The following is a 21,224-nucleotide window of genomic DNA, read 5'->3' as shown; positions in this document are numbered from 1 at the left end:
AAAAATATTTTTATATTGTTTTTAAAATTCCCTCCCAGTTGCCCTCTTTTCCCCCCCCCCCCCCCCCCCCCCCCCAAATTGTTATGAATATTTGTAGTAAAAACATTTTTAATTACTTTTATAAGTGATAGAGCTCATTGTGAAAAATGTAAGAATATCCTGCTTTGATATCTCCAGGTAAGAAAGAAGATAAAAGGTGTGTAAATCCATAATTAGATGTCTAGAGTGCTAGACAGAGAAATGGCCCCTATCAGAATCCTGATACACTTAGTGTGTTTTTGTTGTGTTGTTATTTTGAACATACAAATGCTCTTGATTCCAAACTAAGCACGTGCCATGGCAGGAACTATGTATGGTAACAAAGCCAGGCAGAACACTGACACATGTAACGGAGCAGAGTGCACTTTAGCTGTATTTCAGCATTTTCCCAACAAATTCTAAGGGAGAGATGGAGAATCTGGGGATCACGCTATTGGCAGACGTGAATCCTGCAGTATTCCCTGCTTCTGCATGGGCAGATTTTCCTTGGTATGAAAATACGCCTAGGCTTTCCACTTCTAAATAGGCAATGTCTGTCACTTAGTGGTCTATACAGCAATTCAGGATATGACAGTACAGCACAGTACAGAACCTTGTGCAGACATGAGGAAGGTAGGCAGGAGATGATCTTTCACCAGATTAGACTGCCCAGGGCCCTATCCAACCTGACCTCCCTATGGATAGGGCATTCACATACTCTCTGAGCAGCCTGTGCCTTGCCATGCTCTTAGTAAAGAATTTTTCCCTTACATCTAACAGGAATCTACACTGTTTTAATTTAAAGCCATTACTACATCATCTCTAACTACAGTCCATTATATATGAGACTCCCAGATCTTATATGCAGAATAAAATATGGAAGCGTTTGCCTCTTAGCTGATCTCTCAGGTTACTACACTCTTATAGTAAGACATATAATGCATATATTTCCCAAACATTCTGTTCCTTTCTGCGACCTAACTTCCCATACTGTACTTATAAAAGCTACCTTACCTTAAAAGCAAAGAAATGATCTGTGTATTTTTCACCGAAGACAAACTTAGCACCTGTGTCAGAGTACTCCAGAAAAGTCTACAGACAGAATAAAATGAAATTAGTAATAGGCTGTGTGTCATCAACAAAAAGCATAGCAATACTGCTAGATTTGTTGCAGCAATTTTCTTGTGCTATGCTATTTATGGGTAAAGGCTTAACTGAGCTGCATCAGTTAGGGGTTTCTGCTATGTTCTGCCACAAGTGCATACTATTTCCAACTGTGTAAATGAACAGCACAGGACAAGTTTTCCTGCTTTACTAAGAGGAGAATGTATTTTTTAATCCTGATACTGTGGTATTCTACACTCTCAATGTAAATACGTACAATAAATGATACTGTTTGAAAGGGAGATTTGATGGTTGAGGTAGTCAGTTGTAAAAAGAACAGTCAAAAGCTGACATAAAAGAAGATTTTACTTTTTAATTCTGGTATTGTGGTTCATTCTTATATTCCTGACACCAACATGTGCTATCACTGATAAAATGTAAAATAGAGATGTAAATGGCTAGTTACAATGACAGTGGCCATAAGCCACATGGAGCTAATGAGAGGGGGCACTAGATGTGCTTCAGTGGGAACTGAAAGGGAAGGCTGAGAATCCAATGACAAAACCCAGGTAACTTCTGTTGCTTGCAGGGTAGCAGCAAACAGACGTCAGATGTGTGCCTCCACTCCTGTGCAGAGAGTACATTCTGCCCTGTCTTACTTTAAAGGCACTTAATTATCTGTACTGTGAAGAACTGATGCATAAATAGTAACTCCGTGATGAAAAGTCTGAATGTCCTTCAGTGAGTACTCTCTAGTCTGATTTTTGGATTTTTCTTATTTAGTACTTTGCAACAGCGAGCTTATTAAAAACCTTTGTGTCTGCAGACTACCTTTACAGATACCTACAATCCTGTCCCCCTCTAGAGATCTCTTACTGTTTGCAGTGACCTGGTTTGCTTTGTCCCAGAGGTGGATTCTTCTACTTGTTCCTTACTTTCTTATATGTTGTGATAAGTCTTACAAGCCCCTGGAACTACAACTGTTCTGAAGATAGTGGTTTTTCAGGCTTGCTAAATCTCAAAGCTTTTCAGCATGTCAAGATTTTTAGAGGGATATTTTGGTGTTGGACCAAGTGTTAGTATTCCCATGAGGGAACTAGGATAAAAGCAGTTTTGCATTTGGAGGGTTGCAAGATATGATTTTATCCCAAGGAAGGTAAAGACAAGACAACAAACTCTGGTCAGTATTTATCAACCTGTTGCACGTGGTCTTGTGGTATCTAGGTTAGACAGAAGAGAAGACTGAATGTAGGTTGTCAGTTACTATTCAGAACTCAGTTTTCCTCATGAGGGAAAAACATCTAGGGGCAAATAGATTGTTGCACTGCCTGACTGTTAGGTAAGAGCCTCAAAACAGAAAATGACATAAGAAATAAACAGTTATGTTCAGTAGCTTACCTGGATCTGAATGCCTAGCCAGTTAAATACATCAAACCCCAGTTTTGTCCTCAGGATAAGAACCCCAAGAATAAACTGCATTACTATTCCTGAAAACACTGGTCTCCAAGCAACCTAGATGGACAGGAAAGTAAAAATGGTGAAACTTCTTGTTGTTTAATATGTAACAATATAGTTCAGATGTTTCTTAATATAGTGCTTAATGGATTGTTTGGCTAGCCTGCAGGGTAGCAGCAGCTGCCAAAGCAAGGGTCTCAGAGCATAAGTCGCTCCTAATGGGAGAACTTTGGGGTGTGACTATCTCTATCTAAGTGCTGAAAATCTGGTTATATAAGTGTGAACATGCCCATTTCACCAACACAGATTGCAAGCAAGCAAGTAATAACAAAAGGAGAGACAGTTCTTCCTGTGTTATAGTTTAAAGTTGAAATAAACAGACATGATGGCAGCAGACAAGTGATACTTTGACAGGGTTCTTCCTGTCTCTCTCTTTCTTTATCCTCCTCCATCCCTCCCTCCCTCTCCATGTTTTTTTTTTTGTTGTTGTTGTTGTTTCTTTTTTTCCCTTTTTTTTTTTAAACTGGAATCATCATCCAAAAAGAAATAACTAAGGTGATTTTTTAATTAAAAAAAAAAATTTCTACACAGACTTTATCATATGTTTGAGTAATTGCAGCTGTATATTTGTCTTCTCCATATACTTGGGAGCTACTTAGTGCTAGCTATTGCTAGTCATGCGACACAGTCAGCCACAGGAAAAGCCATGTCTGTATTTGAATGGCCCCTCTTTGCTACACACACAGATTTCTGCTCTGCTGCCTCAGGAAAACTTCATTTTATTTCATGAAAACTGCATCTGATAATTAACAAGACAAATTGCTGAGATGGCTCTTGTTAATTCATTCAGTTGGCATTTTAATAATATGAACCAATTAAGTGTAACCAGGACCCGTTGGACAGCACAAAGTTTTTTGGAAGCTGAGGTGGGAGTTGCCATGGCTTTTGTGATATCACAGTGGTGCAGAGAATTATGGTGGAAATCTCAGTTGGAAAATTAACGTAAGTGGCATCAGGGAGCCTGTAACAATTTGTTAGTGAAATCTGCGGGACTGAGCTTGGCATTTGCAATGGAAATAAAATTGATGAGAGTACAAGAGCTCCAGTTCATGCAATGTGCTTTAACATGACAAGAATGTACACTGTCACTATAACCCGACATTCTGGAAGCTGTGGTAAGCCTGCTGTGGATGAGAGGCAAAGAGCAACCTGCTCAGGCTTGCATTCACGCTCTGGAAGCAAACGCGTTCCCACCCACAGCTCTGCTGTTACAAAGGACAGGAAATGGCCTCCCGAACAATTAAGAGACAGTTGCTCATACAGCCCCATGAATGTTTCCCAAGATGTCAGAGCAAAATGGCTTTCCTCCAAAGTGAAACACATCACTGTACTCTGACAAGCTTAAATTCTGGTTTTAATGAGTTTTCTTTTACTGTTACTGAACTTAGCCCTAAACAGGGAAACAGTTTTTGAGACATTAAACTTAAAATAAGAAAGATCCAAAATAGATTAAATACTCACTCTTGTTGGATATTTGGAGAATATAAACATCAAGAGAATATACATCACAAGCCCACCAAAGGAGATCAGCTGGTGGGGTCCTTGTCTTGCTGTGTCAAAGATGAGCCAGAAAATGATAGCTACAATAACAACTGCACACACTACCCTGCAAGATAAAAAAGTGTCAGGCATGACATTGTGGAGGAGTTCAGAGATTCCTTCCCTCCTATCTGTCCCTGACATTTACTTCTCTGTGAAAAAGATCTCTGAACACAAGTATTAAGCTGAAACATTTAGTTGTACAAAAGCAGGAACCTGTCTTAGCGCTGCTCTCACTGCTACACCCCTCGGTGTCAACCATAAGTGTCTTGCACCTGTGCTCCCAGAGGAGTGACGAACACTCAGTAAAATACAAGTGACGAGGCATTGTTTCTACTAAGTGAAATGTGAAAATATGTCCTCCTTTCCTACTCCATTCTCTTTTTCCTTTATGTCTTCCCCATTGACTAATTTGTTGGATCTGGGTCGGAGCTTCATTTCAAACTGCCTTGTGCACAGAAAATACATAGCATTAAAGAGCAGGCTGCAAACCGCTTACTTCTTTCCAACTGACTGTAGCCTGTTTAGAAAAACAACTTTTAGTCACAGCAATTACATGACAAAAGCAACGTATCCATCAATCTCCACTAACAAAGAGCTATGCACAGTTTCCATATTAGGGCATCTATCCTAACAACAGTCTGAAAGATAGGGGAATACAGCATATAGCTTACAGAGGGGAAAACTAAACACAGTTCAATTTATTTCATATTGATTATGTCCAACTGCTGTTCCACTGATTGGAGTGGTATTTAAATAAATTTACCTATGTAAACTTCTTTTTTTGACCTAAAACACAAGTACTACAGGCTAGCTTCACAAAATTGTCTCCTGCAATGCTGAATAGCACCTTCTGCACGTGAGAGACTTTCTTTCTCTTGGTGATCTGTGATCCACAGTTAACCACTTAACCTGGAACATGCTGTTTAAAGATTGCAGCCTGCCTAATTCAGCATTTACTGCCTCTGAGTTGTTCCATCTACCCACCAAGACTCTCCAGTGCTTTTTGTTCCTTCCCCTGCCAAATTGCCTAACATAGGTTTTCGGGTGCAGCTGCTCCCTGATGTGACTCAAGAGAAAAAGGACCAAAATCTTTGTAGCATTTTTATTTGAAATTTATTCTCCTGGGGCAAACCAATTAAAAATCTTAAGAAAAAGACTAATTCATCATTATTTTGCGAACCTGCAGTGATTCCTTCTTACAGCTCTGTCTCCCTCTGAGACAAGGTGATGCAGCCGAGAATGAAGGATATTGCACAATTTTTTTTTATTTTGAAGACATTTCACTTGGTCTTTGGAAACTCAGTCTGCCTCCTTTCATCCCTCGTTTTCCCAGGAATAAGTTAAATACTCCTGATAGTTGTTAAGAAGTATTTGGAATAAAAATCTTCCATATGTAAGTATCTGCAGGTTATCTACCAGATAAATGTTTACCACTCCAAATAAGATTGTATGATGTTATTACAACATCAAATGTGGCTGCTATGATTTGACTTTTGAAGATTAAATCAGAAAAGCTCTTAGCTCATTTCTGTGGGGGTATGTGAACAAGTAGTGCTTCAATAACACATTTCAGTATTTAATAGTCTACTAAAGTTAGAATTAAGGTGATTTTTGTTGTTGTTTTTCACAAAATTCACAGTTCTCTGAGCAGCTAACAATGGCATTTCTGGCTTGTAGAATGAATACAGAAGGCTATGGCATCCCTGAACTTCTCTGGACATATGCTTCCACAGCAACAAACCCGACATACTTCAATTTGAAGACTTTTTTACTCTTTCTGCTAAGATTTTTATACCTAGCTTTTGCATTGTGATGTTAAGGATGTTTCTAACATGTCTTAACTGGAAGTAATTTATTAGTCTGTGTATACTATCTAATAATGTTTTACTTTTTATGATTAATCTATCTTTCTTTGTTTATGGTCCTTAAGCTTAAAAAAAGCCGTAAAAGTAAACTAACACTTTATTCTTTTGTAAGTAGTTGTTCATATTTACCATTTTAGCCAAAACCACTGTTTCTCCAAATATCTTTCTCCAGGGGAAAAAAATGCTGCAATTCTCTCTTCATACTTCGCTACTAAAAAATCCCAGCAGATGAGGAAGATGGCTAGGACAGTAATGATGAAGAGTGGCAAGGCTCTCTGAAAATTCAAGCTGCAGGCTGCAGTAACTGCTGCCAAATAAGCTGCCAAGAAACAAAATTATACATGTCAGTTATGTCTTGTCTCTTTATAGAGAGAATCAAATATTAAATTCAGTGATAAGAGCATGGGCTAAAGTCGGGTCTGAGCTTAGCTTTGAGTGCTTTGAGTGCTTTTCTGACTCTTATTTTAGATACTGAGAAATTCTGCTTTCACGGATATTGTTACTTATGCTCATTGATATAAAATGTACTGCTGGAAATGGTGGAATTGTTCTTGGCTTTCTTATGTGGAAGCAGAATATGTATGCTTTCACCAAGTCAAATTCATATCAAATATATTCATCACTTGAGAAAATAAAACCATCTGCACAAATGCTTTATCCTATATTAAAAACAGTGAATTAAGAAAAATCGATCTTTCTTTCGCAAGAGGGTGAGTTTATCCAATAAGATCAGAACAAATGTGTAGAAACATTTGCCAATTTTCTGATTTGATGGGCCTCTGAAATAATTGGAAAACTTAAAAGTAGTTTATCTATTTCATAAAGTAGCAATGAAATAATCTGTCATTTGGTACTTTCATTGCTAATGAAATTTTCAATGCTTTTAAATAATAACCTAATTTTGTCTACGGCAAGTAAGAAAGAACTACTGATTTTTGTTAGGCAAGCTGTTTTTCACAGAATTAACATGTAAATCCCTGACAATCTTAGACCTCACCTCCTTTCTTGAGCCAAGATGCACTTACACTATTACAAAGATGAGCTGATGCTAGGAGGACAGGATATTCACTATGCAATAGTCTCTCTTATACCCACTTTATATTATGCTGATGCTTATCTCATAGACATGTTGTAGGTCTACATGTTCTCAGTAAGCGTTCAAGTAGAAAGAAAGATCTCTAATAGAAACTTGGTGAAGTGGAAACAAACCAATCTACTGGATAACTAGGAAAGCAACAAGCAAGAATATTTGAATTACTTTGCAGTGCATGCTGACATACATCAGAATATTTTCTATAGAAAACATTTGCTGTTGCTATTGCATGACATAGGTCAGAACAAAAAACTTTCATTTCCTGCGGAGGTAAGTCTCATCCAGGTTAGTCCATGATTCTTTCTGGGTGATTTCATGGTTTTGAGCATGTTTCTGACATTGTAATTTAATTGCAAGCCACATGGACTGGGCTAGAAATTGATTAGACACAGAGAATAACTAACCCCTATGCCCTAAGTAATAGATAGTCAAAGATAAAACATACTGAAGGAGCACTGTAGCAAGGCCTGTGCTCTTGTTATGTTTGGAAATGAGCGAAGGTTTGCACTTTAGAGCTTTCCCTAGGACTAAGTTCATTTTAACCTCATTTCAAATGCATTTTTAAGGGAGTCAGGAGTAGCTGTTAGAGCTTCTTTGTGTGTGTCAGATGTAAGACAAGCACAGTTTACAACCTCATACAGGTAAATAAATAAAGGTTCACCAACACTGGGTGTAAAATACTGTACCTGTTATTAAAATTCTGCACATCACATACTTAATTCTGGTTCTATATTTCTTGCAAAAAATGCAGGCTTTATCATATTTCTTTTCTAAAAGCCTAGGAAAACATAAAAAACAAACAGAACAGAAACTTGAGCTGCAAATAAAAAAGTAGTTTCCACAGAATTAACAGTTTAAATTGACTACTGGAGTAAATTTATCTACTGGAATGTTTTTAACTGGAGTAAAATCTGAATTTGGATCCATGAGTGCTAAGGAAAATCATTTTGATGTCTGCTAAGATTGTTGATTGTTTCTCTGCTTTGACAACTAAAAGGGAAAATCCAGCTGTTTATCTAACAGGCCAGTCCAGCAGGTATCTACATGTTGGACCAAAGTTAGCAGGCCAGTTCTGCCAGCTCTAATTCTGCGAGGAACTCTGTTTACAAGGTTAGTGCAAACTAGATAAAGATTCAGTGCCCATTACTAGACCCACAGAGATTGTTAGTACAGTCAGTCTATCACTGCTACATAGAGTGGCAGTTTTGCTATTGTTGTGAAGGCCCAACGTTAGAGGAGAATTTCCTAGGAAAATTTGACAGTAAGAGTTTGTCTCAAAACTTGTAGCTTCCACCTGCACTTTTGCATTTGTGGATGCAAAATAATCAACAGAAAGCAAAAATCTCACTATAGTGTGCACAAATGCTTCTCGACTTTAAAATTTGTTACTTACCTATGTCGCTCTGGAAGTAATGCCTGTCATTTATTTCCATGGAAACTACAACAGCTACAAAGAGCACAATAAATCTTTTTGATAGAGCAAATTCTCAGCTACAAAGCCCTGTTTTTCATCATGGTCACCACCATCATCCATGCATTTAACCAATGATGAACAAGTCTGTGTGCTGTGCTTGTAAAAATCTGCATGGCTATCCGGCTATTCTCAACACTGTCATCACCGCTGAAATGCATCACCCATTGCCTCACTGTGCTCACATCCACTGTTTGGTCTCCGTACACAGCAAGCATCATTGACTGCTAGTGATTTCGATTTTTTTTGTATGTAGGAATTCAGTTCCACATCTTTGCTCCATCAGCACTTCCCTGTCAGATGCCATTTTCTCACACTGCCTCCCTGCTGCAGTCAGTCACGTGGCAACAAAAGGTAACAGAATATTGGTGGGAAGGTTCAGCCTCTACTACCATATCACCAACACCCCCCTGCAATGTTGTGGGCCAACATAAAGAAGTAGGAAGCATTACTTTTTGGGAGCAGCCCTTGTACACCAATGTTTCATCTAAGACTCTTCAGTTCACGGGAGGTAAAATGATTTCTAATACTGAATATGTTTTTCTAATGTCTGTTCTTTTCTCATTTTACTAGTGGTAACACAAAATGATTTCACTAGGAAGGCTGAGATTTAGGAAAACAGCATTTTAGATGACAATTCTGCACAGATTTCTGATGTGAAATACGCCGATGATGTTGGTGTATTTTAGTTACAAAAGCTGTAGCTAAATAAACCCCTTAGTATTGCTCAAACTGAAAGGGAATTTACAGCTACAGTTTATGTTCTTGTAAAGTCATGTCTCACACCCTTGCAGTCTATCAAGCAACAATATGTTTAGAGCTGCTAATTGTCCAGACTGTATGTGTTGAAAAACCAGATGCATCTGGAGTCAGATACATGCTGACATTCAGCATGAATACCCTGCTTTTCTGCCGTACTGCATTTGTACTCAGAACAGCAGAGAAGGAACGTTCTTCTTCATTAGTTCAAAAAGTAACAGGATCTCTGAGAAATCTTGACTGCTTTTGATATTCCAGTTGTTTTTTATTTTTTATTTTTTCTTCCTAGGAATTCCTCTTGCCTCACAGATCACAGTCGTTTGCTTTTACTTGTTAGAAAATTAGGTTATACACTCAGTCTCAACAGTGAGATTAGATTCAAGATTAGATACAAGAGAAGAAATAAAAGGAGAAATGAAAGACAGATGCACAAACAATCCAGAGTGACTTTATCAAATTTATTGTTCATCCACCACCAACATAAAAAGGAAAAAAATAATGGCTTTGATTTGGAACTATGTATTATGAGTCTTTTGGGATTTTAAATCACTACTTAATATTACAACTCCTTGTAATTTCTTATTTAATCTAACATCTTTCCTATCTTATTATTTTATCTGTTTAGTGATTATCACTTTGATACCAGTATATCTTAAATATTTCAACATGTATGTTATAAATATACAGCTCTGTTTCTGAAAAGTAGCAGAAGAAAATAGTCTCCCTTATGATGTTTGGTTATCTTGCTAAGTAAACACTGTTTGCTGAAGACTATTGATTTATACTGCAGCACACTGCTGACGGCTTTTACTTAACTGAAGATGTTGAAAAAGCAAATGTATTTTAAGCATACTTAAATGAGAGCTTTAATGTAATACATTTTTGCATATCAACTCTATTACTGCTTGCATTTTACAACTTAGAAATCCTTGTTCTGATCTGCATGTGCTCTGTGAGTGAATGTGCTCACACTTATTGTTATCCACAATCTGATGTTTCAGAGGTTTTGTGTCTCAAATCACAGACTGTTTGATGCCATTTTTTGAAAGAAATCAATGATGCATTCAAAATTAAGGGACACTTTGTGAACACTCCTTTTAAGCAGATAAAATTAAAACATTAGATCACATTATGGCACTGCCCAACAGTATAGGGCAAGCCATACCCTGAATATAATTAGAATAGAGCAAAGTGTTCTTCAGTTTCCAGTCTGCAAAGGAGCTCTCACTGATACCAGATATTGCTGGAAGAACAAGATAGCCTAGAGAATGATAAGGCCCTGTGAATTAAATGCTACTTAGCTCTTGGCTCTCTGTAGGAGTACAAAAATGAGTGACAAATATGGAACTTTACCACTGCCCAAGTGCCTATCTGGGCAGAACTCCCTCCAGTCCAATGAGCCTCTGGACCTGGGTCTGAGGGAAGACAGACACTACTAATCTTGTTCATGTACCAACACTTATTGTGTAATTAGATAATTTTGGAATATGTGTTGGGTACATGTCACTGACATTTGATCTATCAAATCTCAGCTTTTTTTTGTAAAGAACACTGAAAATATTTAACCATGAAATGTTCTCTGTAGAACAGAGAAGAGAAATGAGAGAAAATGTAAAGACTTTAAGGACATCTAGAGACTGTTGCTGGCTCTTTAAAGCAGCATTTTAATGATACAGTGGCATCAGAAAGCCTAATCACAGTAAGAAATCTTGGAAGTTCTGTATGTACAGCTCAAAAGCATGAATGATCACAATTACTGCTACAATATATAACTGTACCATTTGTTCAGGCATGAGATCATTTCAAGTTGTTCAGTCTGAGTTAGAAAAGCTCCTGTTTGGAACATCCAGCAAGTCAGTACCTAGAATCAGCTGATAAAAACAGAGACTCAAAGCTGAAATGGCATGATGTATATTAAGGTGGAGAAATGTAAGTCAGCAGAAAAATTACAGCATGATTTCTATGAGGTTTTAAATAAAGCATCAGTCTGGTGGAAAAATATTAAGATATAAATTACTATTTTAAGTCTTCTATCTCACTTTTTTAGATGTCTTACATGAGATTTATAGTTCTCATAAGGATACTAACCTGCAAATAATTATGAGTGTGTACTTTTACTGTGTAGACTTAGTAACACTGCATGAGAGGCAAAAATGCTGCTAAAGCAAAATGATATATATATTTTTTGTCTATTCTACTCTCAACTTGTGGTGGGGTAACCAGATATGTAAAATGAAGAACAATGTCGAATCTTTGACTTTCTGCAAGAGTTCACTGTTTAAGGCCTTTCTTTTAAAAAGCCCCTTTCAGAAATATTGGAAATGTAATTTCCAGGGCATCCACAGCTTCTCTGGGCAGCCTGTTCCAGCACCTCACCACTCTTTCAGTAAAAGGACTTCCCCAACATCCAATTTAAATCTCCCCTCCTTTAGTTTAAAACTGTTCCCCCTTGCCCTGTTATCATCTACCCTTGCAAAAACTTGATTTCCCTCCTGTTTATAATCTCACTTAAAATATTGGAAGGGCACAATGAGGTCTCCCCACAGCTTCTTATTTTTCTGGCCGAACAAGCCCATTTCCCTCAACCTGTCTTCATAGGAGAGGTGCTCCAGCCTTTGGACAACCTTTGTGGCCCTCCTCTGGACTCTCACCAACAGCTCTACGTCTTTCCTGTGTTGGAGGCTCCAGAACTGGATGCAGTATGACAGCTGGAGCCCCACGAGGGCAGAATAGAGGGGGACAATCACCTCATTTCTTCTGACTGCCTCTGTTCTGATGGAACCGAGGATGTCACTGGCTTTCTGGAATACAAACACACACTGCTGGCTCAATTTGTGAGGTTTTATAATTATAATTCCACAAGTATTTTGGCTGAAAGGTAAAGTGATTTTAAAAACAATGTGTTTCTGTATTACTCAAATCGTGATACAAAGGTCTGCACTGCACAAGGGTATGGCAGCAACGATACGAGCTCTTGCTCCAGAAGCTGGAACACTGGCAGCTGACTGCTTAGGCTGCTATGAAGTGAGTGGATTATTTGTCCATCCAGAAGACATTACCCTTTTAAGCGTAGTTTCTCATCACCCGCTGAGTCATGTTTGTTTTCATGCAGATCACTCTCAATGTTGATGAATTCATCCTCCTGGAAAACAGATCAGTACCAACACTGTCAGAGGGATGCATACTTGTTAAGTAACATGAAAAAGCAGAGATCCCCCCAGGCAGATGGCTGAAACAGTCACAAGACTTCCCTGTTCTGCACTGGGTACACAGCTACAGTTGTCCTGTCTGCCACCAAAACTGTGATTATTAGCAGGCAAATGAGGTAGTTAGTCTGTGACTGTCAACTCATGACTATTTTGAGTTACAAACTTTCTCAAGACTTCCACATGATTTTGAAAGAGAAGATAAAGGAAAAAAAAACCACCTTCCAGTGTTATCTGGAGCTAAAGAGGCACTTATATAAAGCAGCTGTGCATACCTACTAAACAGTAAATGTTACAGGTGGGGATTGTATAACTGCCTACGCACCAACTCACTCAGCACTTACGAGCACAGTGTGATCTTGTCCACAGGGACACATCCAGTATATGCACCTTTCCCTTCCTGCTGGCTGTGCTGTGCTCCTGGCACAGCCTGTGGGCAGAGCATGGGCTGGCACTGGTCCTGTGGACAGGAGGGCAGGGAGCTGGATTCATGTGGTTTGTAAAAACAGGTGCTTGTGCTGACACTTTGCCTTCACCCAGAAGCGTATGTCACTACAGCCAGCGGGCTTAGCATGAAATCATCTCCTTCTGTTTCATACCTGGATCTTCCCTTGTCAGAGAAATTCTGATGTTTCCTCCTGTACTTCATCGCTCGCTTTAAATTTCTTATTTTACCTCGTACTATATATGCAGTCTAACAAGGCAATTTTTTATCAGAAACACTGTGAAGCTCCTCTTTTCATCTCATTTTATGCACTTGCATGTTCTGGTTAGTTTCTGTTTCTCTGCCAAAATGGCAGGGAGCTTTGTTCCAATGCTGCAGAATGCACTCAGCTCTGTCACACTCGGTGGCTATCCTCATGGTGTCTGGGAGGCATGTGGCTTCTCAGATGCCTCTGGAACTGGCTCAGTGCCACTCAGAGGCCCACCAGGTGCCCATCCCTCCTGTATGTACCTTGGTGCTCATGGCAGGGACTAAGGCAGGATTGGCACCCAGGCATATTTGCTGCTGGGACTCCTTGGCATCCAAAGTCAGCACAGCAACTAAATGGCCTAGCTGCCCTCTTGGATTTTAACACCCAGCCTGAGCAACGTGACAGGTCACATGCTCCACGGTATCTGGAAATTCCCACAATGGCAAACCTGTTTTTCTGGGTATGTACTGGCCTGTACTGGGCAGTGTGCTATATACTGCAGGGAGGAAATGTCCCTACAGGACTGGCCTGTGAGTGAGTTCAACTTTTCTATGTCACAAATATTTATAGCAGCTTTGTTCCCCAAGCTGCCTCTTGTATATCAGAGTATATCCTGAAGCATGACCCTGCTTTCAGAATGGCTCTTCTGCCCATGCTGGGATCTTGCCATTCTACTGACAGTTCTGGTGAGCTCTCCATTAGCATCTGGCTAGAAAATCTCATGGGCAAAGCTGGCAAAGGATGGTCATGTAGCCAGTGATTAAAATGGCATGTAGGAGACATGGAAACTGCTATTCGCTCCCCTACAACAAATCCCACAGCAGAGCAGATGTTGTGAAGCAATGCAAATCTTGTGCTCTAAGCTATATCAAGTTTATTTCCATAAACTTGATTTCTTTCTTTCTTTCTTTGTTATCTGTTATGAAATCATAAATTGCAAATCCCGCCACCTGCTGAATTGCTATTTTTTGGTAGTGGGGAGTGGTCCTCCCAGCAGCTGCCAAAAGTTGACTTCTTCCCTATGGGGCAGTGATTGCAGAGGCAACAGAAGTGTCATTTTTTTCTGAGCTTAACTTCAGGTTCTCACAAGGTTATGAATTTGTAGGGACAAAAATCTCAGGCCTACCTTATAAATTAAAAAATCGAGAGTGAATTGCCTTCTGTGTTGAAGACCTATGCTTCCAATTTTGTGGATCACTGTGCTCTCCTTAGGGCACTGTGTCCTTTCCCTAGGCTACAAGTGATACTGATGTCCCAGACATCCCTCTTCTCTCTTCTCCGCTGCCCTTGACAGACATGCTTCACATATGGCCAAGGCCAAACTGTACCTCCCTGTTCCTTTCCCCCATGCTGCCATGTCATCCTAAGGCCAGGAGCTCCCCTAGATCACTCACAACCTCACCGTGGTTCTTTAAATCCATGAAATACACTGGCACAATAAAGATTCCAGGCAGTGAAAGGTGGGAAGAATTGTTTTCAAGTATTTATCTTGAGAATATCACCTTTTTGTTTTAACTGAGTGATTTTTACTTTTATAAAAAGTATCAGTCTATCTTTTTAACACTGTTTGCAATGTACTTCAACAGATCCAGAATATTATGTTAATCCTTATTGTCATAAATATGTATTGAAGAAAATCTGAAATCAAAGATCTTATTGTGCCTAACTCTGTGCACAAGGGAAAGAGCAAATTGATCCAAACCCTTTCCTTCTTTTCAGTTTGGTCACATAATGCTAGATTTGGGGAGGTGGAGGTCCTTGTTGAGTTTAACCCAAGGCCTATGTGAAGGACATAGGCTTCTGCCTCTAGGTGCACAGAAGGCTGTTCTAGTTTGCTCCAAATTGACCATATCAGCTCTTTTCTTACAAAGACATAATATGTCTATGAATCTCTGTAGATATGCATATCTACAGGCATGTTTGTACAAAGTACTGACTGAACATTGTCAGCTGAACTGTTTCAGTGGTAAACTGGTTTCTTTTTTATTTTACGATTTTATGAGGGCTGCTCTGAAAATAAAGTCTTTTTGTTTATTTTTCCTATGTTGGCCCATGATGACAGAGGCAGATGTTGGTGGTATGGCAGTAAAGGCTGAACCTTCCTGCTAGTATTTCGTTACATGCTGTCACATGTGACAGATGGTAGCAGAGGAGCACTCAGAGCACGGTGTCTGACATGGAAGTGTATATGAAGCAGAGGTGTGTCATTAAATTCCTGCACACAGAAAAAATTTCACCCACTGGCATTCATCAACATTTACTGAATGTTTAAGGAGACCAAACAGTGGATGTGAGCTCAGTGAGGCAGTGGATGGTGCATTTCAGCGATGATGTTAGAGATGTGAAAGACAACCCATGTTACACGTAGCCATGCACAGCTGTGACACCATAAAATGAAGAGTCTCCACCAACTCATCTGCACAAATCAGCGAATAATGATCAGGGAACTGTGTACAGAGCTGAACATTGGCTTCACTGCCTTGGAAATTATAGCAGCAGAATTGGAATACCACAAAATTTGTGCCAGGTGGGTCTCACAGGTGGGAACACAGGAACAGAAAGAACACTGTATGCAAGTTTGTTAGGAGCTATAAGACCAGTACAAGGTGACAATTTCCAGAATCACATAATCGGTGACAAGATGTCCTGTCATTACAGTGAACTGGCATTCAAATGACAGCCTGAGGGAGGAGTGGCAACACAAGAAGTTCAAGACAAGGTCTTGGTGGGTAAAGTGATGTGCGCTGTGTTCTGTTATAGGAAAGGGGTGATCTCTCTGGATTTCCTGGAACTCAAACAAACCATTTACACTGATCACTACATTGTGATCCCAGATAAGCTAAAGGCTCAAACTTCCACAGTCTGGCCAGAGAAGAAGACAACTTTTCTGTGATGATGCTAAGCTCCATATCAATTGAAGCATCATGAAGCATGTTGCCAATCTTGGTTGGACTCACTTGGTTGGTATCACTCCCAACATACCTTCTGGATTTATCATCTTCTGACTTCATTTCTTCAAGCCGATCACAGAATGGCCGGGGTTGGAAGGGATCTCAAGGATCATGAATCTCCAACCCCTCTGCCACATGCAGGGCCACCAAACTCTCCATTTAATACTAGACCAGGCTGTCCAGGGCCCCATCCAATCTGGCTTGAACACCTCCAGGAACAGGGCATCCACAACCTCTCTGGGCAGCCTGTTCCAACACTTCACCACTCTCTCTGTCAAGAATTTCCCCCTGACATCCAACCTAAATCTCCCTTCTCTCAACTCAAAACCATTTCCACTTGTCCTGCATTTATCAACCCTTTCAAAGAGTTGATTCCCCTCCCCTCTGTAGGCTCCCTTTAGGTACTGAAAGGCTGCAATGAGGTCACCCCGCAGCCTTCTTTTCTCCAGGCTGAACAAGCCCAGCTCCCTCAGCCTGTCTTCATAGGGGAGCTGCTCCAGTCCCCTGATCATCTCTGTGGCTCTCCTCTGGACCCTTTCCAACAGCTCCCTGTCTTTTTTGTACTGGGGGCTCCACACTTGGACGCAGTATTCCAGATGGGCCCTCACAAGAGCAGAGGAGAGGGGGACAATCACCTCCCTGTCCCTCCTGGCCACCCCTCTTCTGATGGAGCCCAGAATACCATTTGCTTTCTGAGCTGCAAGGGCACACTGCTGGCTCATGTTAAGTTTTTCATCTCTCAAGACCCCCAGGTCCTTCCCTGCAGGGCTGCTCTCAAGGACCGCTCCTTCCAGTCTGTACGGATGCCTGGGATTCCTTTGGCCCAAGTGCAAAACTTTGCACTTTGCTGTGTTGAACCTCATCAGGTTCACCCGGGCCCACCTTTCAAACCTCCTGATGTCCCTCTGAATGGCATCCCTTCCACCGCACCGCTCAGCTTGGTGTTGTCAGCAAACTTGCTGAGGGTGCACTCGATTCCGACATCGATGTCATTAAAAAAGATTAAAACAGTTAAAGAGCACTGGTCCCAACACAGACCCCTGGGGGACGCTGCTCGTTACTGAACTCCACCTGGACACAGAGCCATTGATGATCACCCTCTGTCTGCGGCCTTTCAACGAGTTTCTTATCCATCGAGTGGTCCACCCATCAAATCCACATCCCTCCAATTTGGAGATAAATATTATCTAATGAAAGATGGGCTGTGTCCAATTTTCCCAGCAATTATGCCACTGTAGCAGTTGTTAAACAGTGGTTCACTTCCATTGCTGCAGGTATTTACAAGCACAGCATGCAGACTCTTGTTCATTACTGGCAAAATGCATAGCTAATGATGATGTCTATGTTGAGAAATAGTGTTTTGTAGTTTAGCATTTCCTTTATCAAATATATTTACTGTGCACTTTGTAGCTGTTGTAGTTTCCATGGAAATTAACAGAATCATAGAATCACCAATGTTGGAAAAGACCTCCACGATCATCCAATCCAATCATCTACCTAGCACTAGTAGGTATTTCCTCACTAAACCATGTTGTTCATCACTAAATCATGTCCCATGTTTCTTGAACACTTCCAGGGACAGTGATTCAAGGATCTGATCAAATATGTACATTTTTAGGCTCATATGATTTCCAACATTCTGCACGTGCCTAAAACTTCCCATTTTTAATGTGGTCTGTTAGTGGGTCTGAAGACAGACACTCTTCAAGTGCTATTGCATAAATAGAAGGTATCACTTTCAGAGTAACTTACAGAAACCAAACTTTCATTGACTGCCACTACTTCTCTTGGTTTTAAAATTTCCAACAATTCTGAAAGTTCTTTTATTCCATTCTTTGCATTCTTTCCTTCTTGATGACTTTTTGAAGAGGCAGATACAGACATTGCCTACCACATTCCTAGGATGTCACATCCCAGTTTCCAGGTCTATGTATCAGAATAATGTGTGTGATCCCTTCCATCATTACAAATTTAGAATCACTTCAGCTTTGAGAGGCAGGAGGAAAGCAGAGTCATTTCTTTGGCAATTTCTCCCTCTGTTTATATGCAAAACTCATTGAAAGAAAGAGAGGAACATCCAACACCAAATAAGCTCTATTTCTTTCATGTAGTTTCAGATCCTACATCATACTTATTAAATAGACATGATTACAAAACAGGAATGTATGTATACATATATATACATAAAGTATTTACCAAGAATTCAAGACAATGGGTTATTTTTATTTTATTTTATTTTATTTTTTGTATGGGTGTGAAAATAGATGACATTAGAAAATATCCACTTTTGGAAAAAAAAGGTTTTGTGTAAAAATGATTCCTACCTTCATAGTTAGCTACTCACTATGTGGATTTAGACAAACTGACAGTAAAAAAAAATTAAAATAGTTATGTTTATGAAATCATTTGTATTGTTTTTGTACTTTATTCTTTTCTTTCTCTCTTTGGTCAGTCACAAGCCAGAGCTGTTGCCTCCAGATTGTGTTTTTTTCTGAAATTTTCCCTGTTTTGGATCCATAGATATATGATAATATCTGTGATCTGACTGAAAGACAGCATTAATCACAAATAATGTTCCCAGGTCCTCTGTTTTCAACTTTTCAGTAGAAAATACTTCTGTGTCAAGTCCTTATCAACAATATTTCCTCTGATCACCATTTCTGATACCTGTTTTGCATCTTGCATGAAGCTACGGCGATACTAGAAAACTAAATTTTTCAGAATCCTATTCTTAAGTGTTCTGTTAATTTTCTGTGTTTTTTTTTTTTTTTCCTTAGTATATTTCAGAGAACAAAATTGGCCTCCCTGTTAGCTTACAAATATCTGTCTTAGACATAACAGCCTCTCACATGGAATTTGCTGCTAATGAATTTACATCAGGCTTCTAAAAACTGTGGTTTTTTTCCAAAAGAAAAAGGCTAGAAGCATACCTGATTAGTATGTACGTTTTTCTCATGTTGTGAATTCTCGATTCTCTGTAAATTGTCTTGAAGATCTTCCTTATTTACGATGTCAATGTCTTCATTGTCATTCTGGGGTACAAGAAGACCAAAAATGGTGTCAATTCGTATCAAAAGCAAAACCCTTTCTTATGTCAAATGAGAGCTGGTTTATTCTATGATTCCTGAGCTTCCATGTTTCACTTTAGTACAGAAGAGCCCAAAACTCAGTACTCGAAATGCATGTACTCTTGTCCTTGTACTTCTACATAAAGCTGTGTTGATCACAAACACAACTCAGTGTCAGTCTGCTGTTTTCTTGACCTAAAGAAGCATTTTCTACTCTTTGCCTCAGAACTTGCTTAACACACTAAAAAAGATGTGTTCATTCTTCCCATTATAACAAAATGACTTATTTGGGTGTTAATGGCCCAGGCTGTTAGAGTCTTTTTTTTTTTCAAGACAGTGCTTTTTATTAATGCATGCATGGCATATGTGTACAATGTTTTAACATGTATTTCAATTGCTTCTGGAATAAAACTCAGGAGTGTTTTTAAAGGCAGTAGTTAGCTTTATTACACTCACTCTCTGTGGTATGCTTTTTATTAGTGTGTGCTAATTGGCTGTACTTTTCTGCCACTTGTAACAAGTTCCACTATTTCTACATATTTCTATTTTGAAGCCAAGTTTTCTTGTTTCCTTCTTTCTTTTTCTTTTTTTTCTTCCTTTCCCCCTCCCCCCTTTTTTCCTACAAAACAGACATTTCAGTGTGTTCTATTCTATGATGCATGTCATTAATATGGTAAGAAACAGCATGTTACCTACATTTAGTCTTCTAAGAAAATAAACGTTTTCAGGCGAACAATACAAAATAACCTTAATCATAGTGCATTATGATAAAGGCAAAAATGAATAATGCTTCTATATAAATTAATTTTGCCTTTTAGCAGAAACGTGAGTTTAAAAGCACCCAGAACACATTACAGTAATGTGTTCTTCTTAAAGATTGTCTAACTTCACAGAAGAAGTGTCAGTAAAAGTGTTGCTAGAACTGAGAAAAGAGAAAGGCATCACAGAAGCTGTCTCTGTGGCCTCAATAAACCAAAAGCCAATACACAATTTCCATTCCCTGTCTTAAGAAAAGAGTAGCTTTACATCCCCTTCGAAGAGTGATGTTTCTTTTTGAAAGAGAGCCTCTGTTACTTGTCTGTCTTCTGACTATGCTGTCTTATACATTTCCTATAGCTAGTCCCGCAGTCCATGCTTAAAGCCTCTACTGAACATTCCCTACAGCTCAAAAAAAGCAAGAGCAATGCTTAACTATGGGAATTAAATTTAATATATGAGAAATTCTACATAGAATAGTGAAGTTGAACTGATCCAGTTCTATAATTAATAAGCACAAAGGACGATGTTCTCCCTGAAGATTTCAGTGCTTGTTACTGAGAGCAAGAAAAGGCAGTGATTTCTTAGGATTTTTGCTCAAGAACACGTGAAAAACAGAAAGTATGTTGATTGCTGCCTTCAGACAAGTTGCACAGAATAATTTGTGTTGGAAAAACCTCTAGAAGTTGCTTTGTACAACCCTGTTCTCAACCGCATTGGTTACGTAAGAGTTTCATTTTTAGAGTGATTAAAATATATGAATGTATGAGCAATATGGAGGATGACATTGTTGCTGAAACTCTTAATAATCTGCACATTGAATGATAGCAATGTATTATTTTCTACAAGCATAAGAAGTGCTGACTTCAACGGATCACACCATGTTCCTGGCATATTCCAAATTTAGTAGGAACTGATTAATCACTATTGATAGCAAGATTAAGTCAGAGAGGTTTAGTAAAAGACTAAGAACAGTCTTTGAATGGGTGCCATGAAACAGAGCATTTTTAATGTATTGGCAAATAATCATCTTTCCTCCTTTCCATTTAAAATTTTCTTATCCTATTTGGTGAAAAACATGTTGTTTTAACCTTATTTTAACCTAGACCTTGAAGAAAAATAATTTATCAGATTTCTCATCAGAATAGCAATATTCAGGTGACAAAAAAACCCCACCATAT

At 39.2% G+C, this 21,224-nt stretch overlaps 1 protein-coding gene across 1 annotated transcript in view; it reads right to left on the bottom strand.

Annotated features, from left to right (window-relative positions):
* Positions 1-21,224, bottom strand: part of SLC28A3 (solute carrier family 28 member 3) — a gene marked incomplete at its 3' end in the record, with an annotated part of 38,322 nt that overhangs the window by 12,656 nt on the left and 4,442 nt on the right. Inside the window, exons 2-8 of the mRNA XM_042838526.1 lie at positions 19,150-19,251; positions 12,427-12,509; positions 7,824-7,915; positions 6,174-6,363; positions 4,099-4,243; positions 2,521-2,634; positions 1,033-1,110 (exon numbers count right to left, since the gene is read on the bottom strand). Of these exons, the coding sequence (XP_042694460.1) occupies positions 1,033-1,110; positions 2,521-2,634; positions 4,099-4,243; positions 6,174-6,363; positions 7,824-7,915; positions 12,427-12,509; positions 19,150-19,251 (804 nt within the window). The remainder of the gene's footprint in view (positions 1-1,032; positions 1,111-2,520; positions 2,635-4,098; positions 4,244-6,173; positions 6,364-7,823; positions 7,916-12,426; positions 12,510-19,149; positions 19,252-21,224) is intronic.

This window comes from Centrocercus urophasianus, unplaced genomic scaffold (assembly GCF_019232065.1).
Source record: "Centrocercus urophasianus isolate 14NV4802_14NV808 unplaced genomic scaffold, USGS_Curo_1.0 seq_823, whole genome shotgun sequence".
NCBI lineage: Eukaryota > Metazoa > Chordata > Aves > Galliformes > Phasianidae > Centrocercus > Centrocercus urophasianus.
Note: the sequence above shows the minus strand (reverse complement) of the source record. Positions and strands in the feature narration are given on the sequence as shown.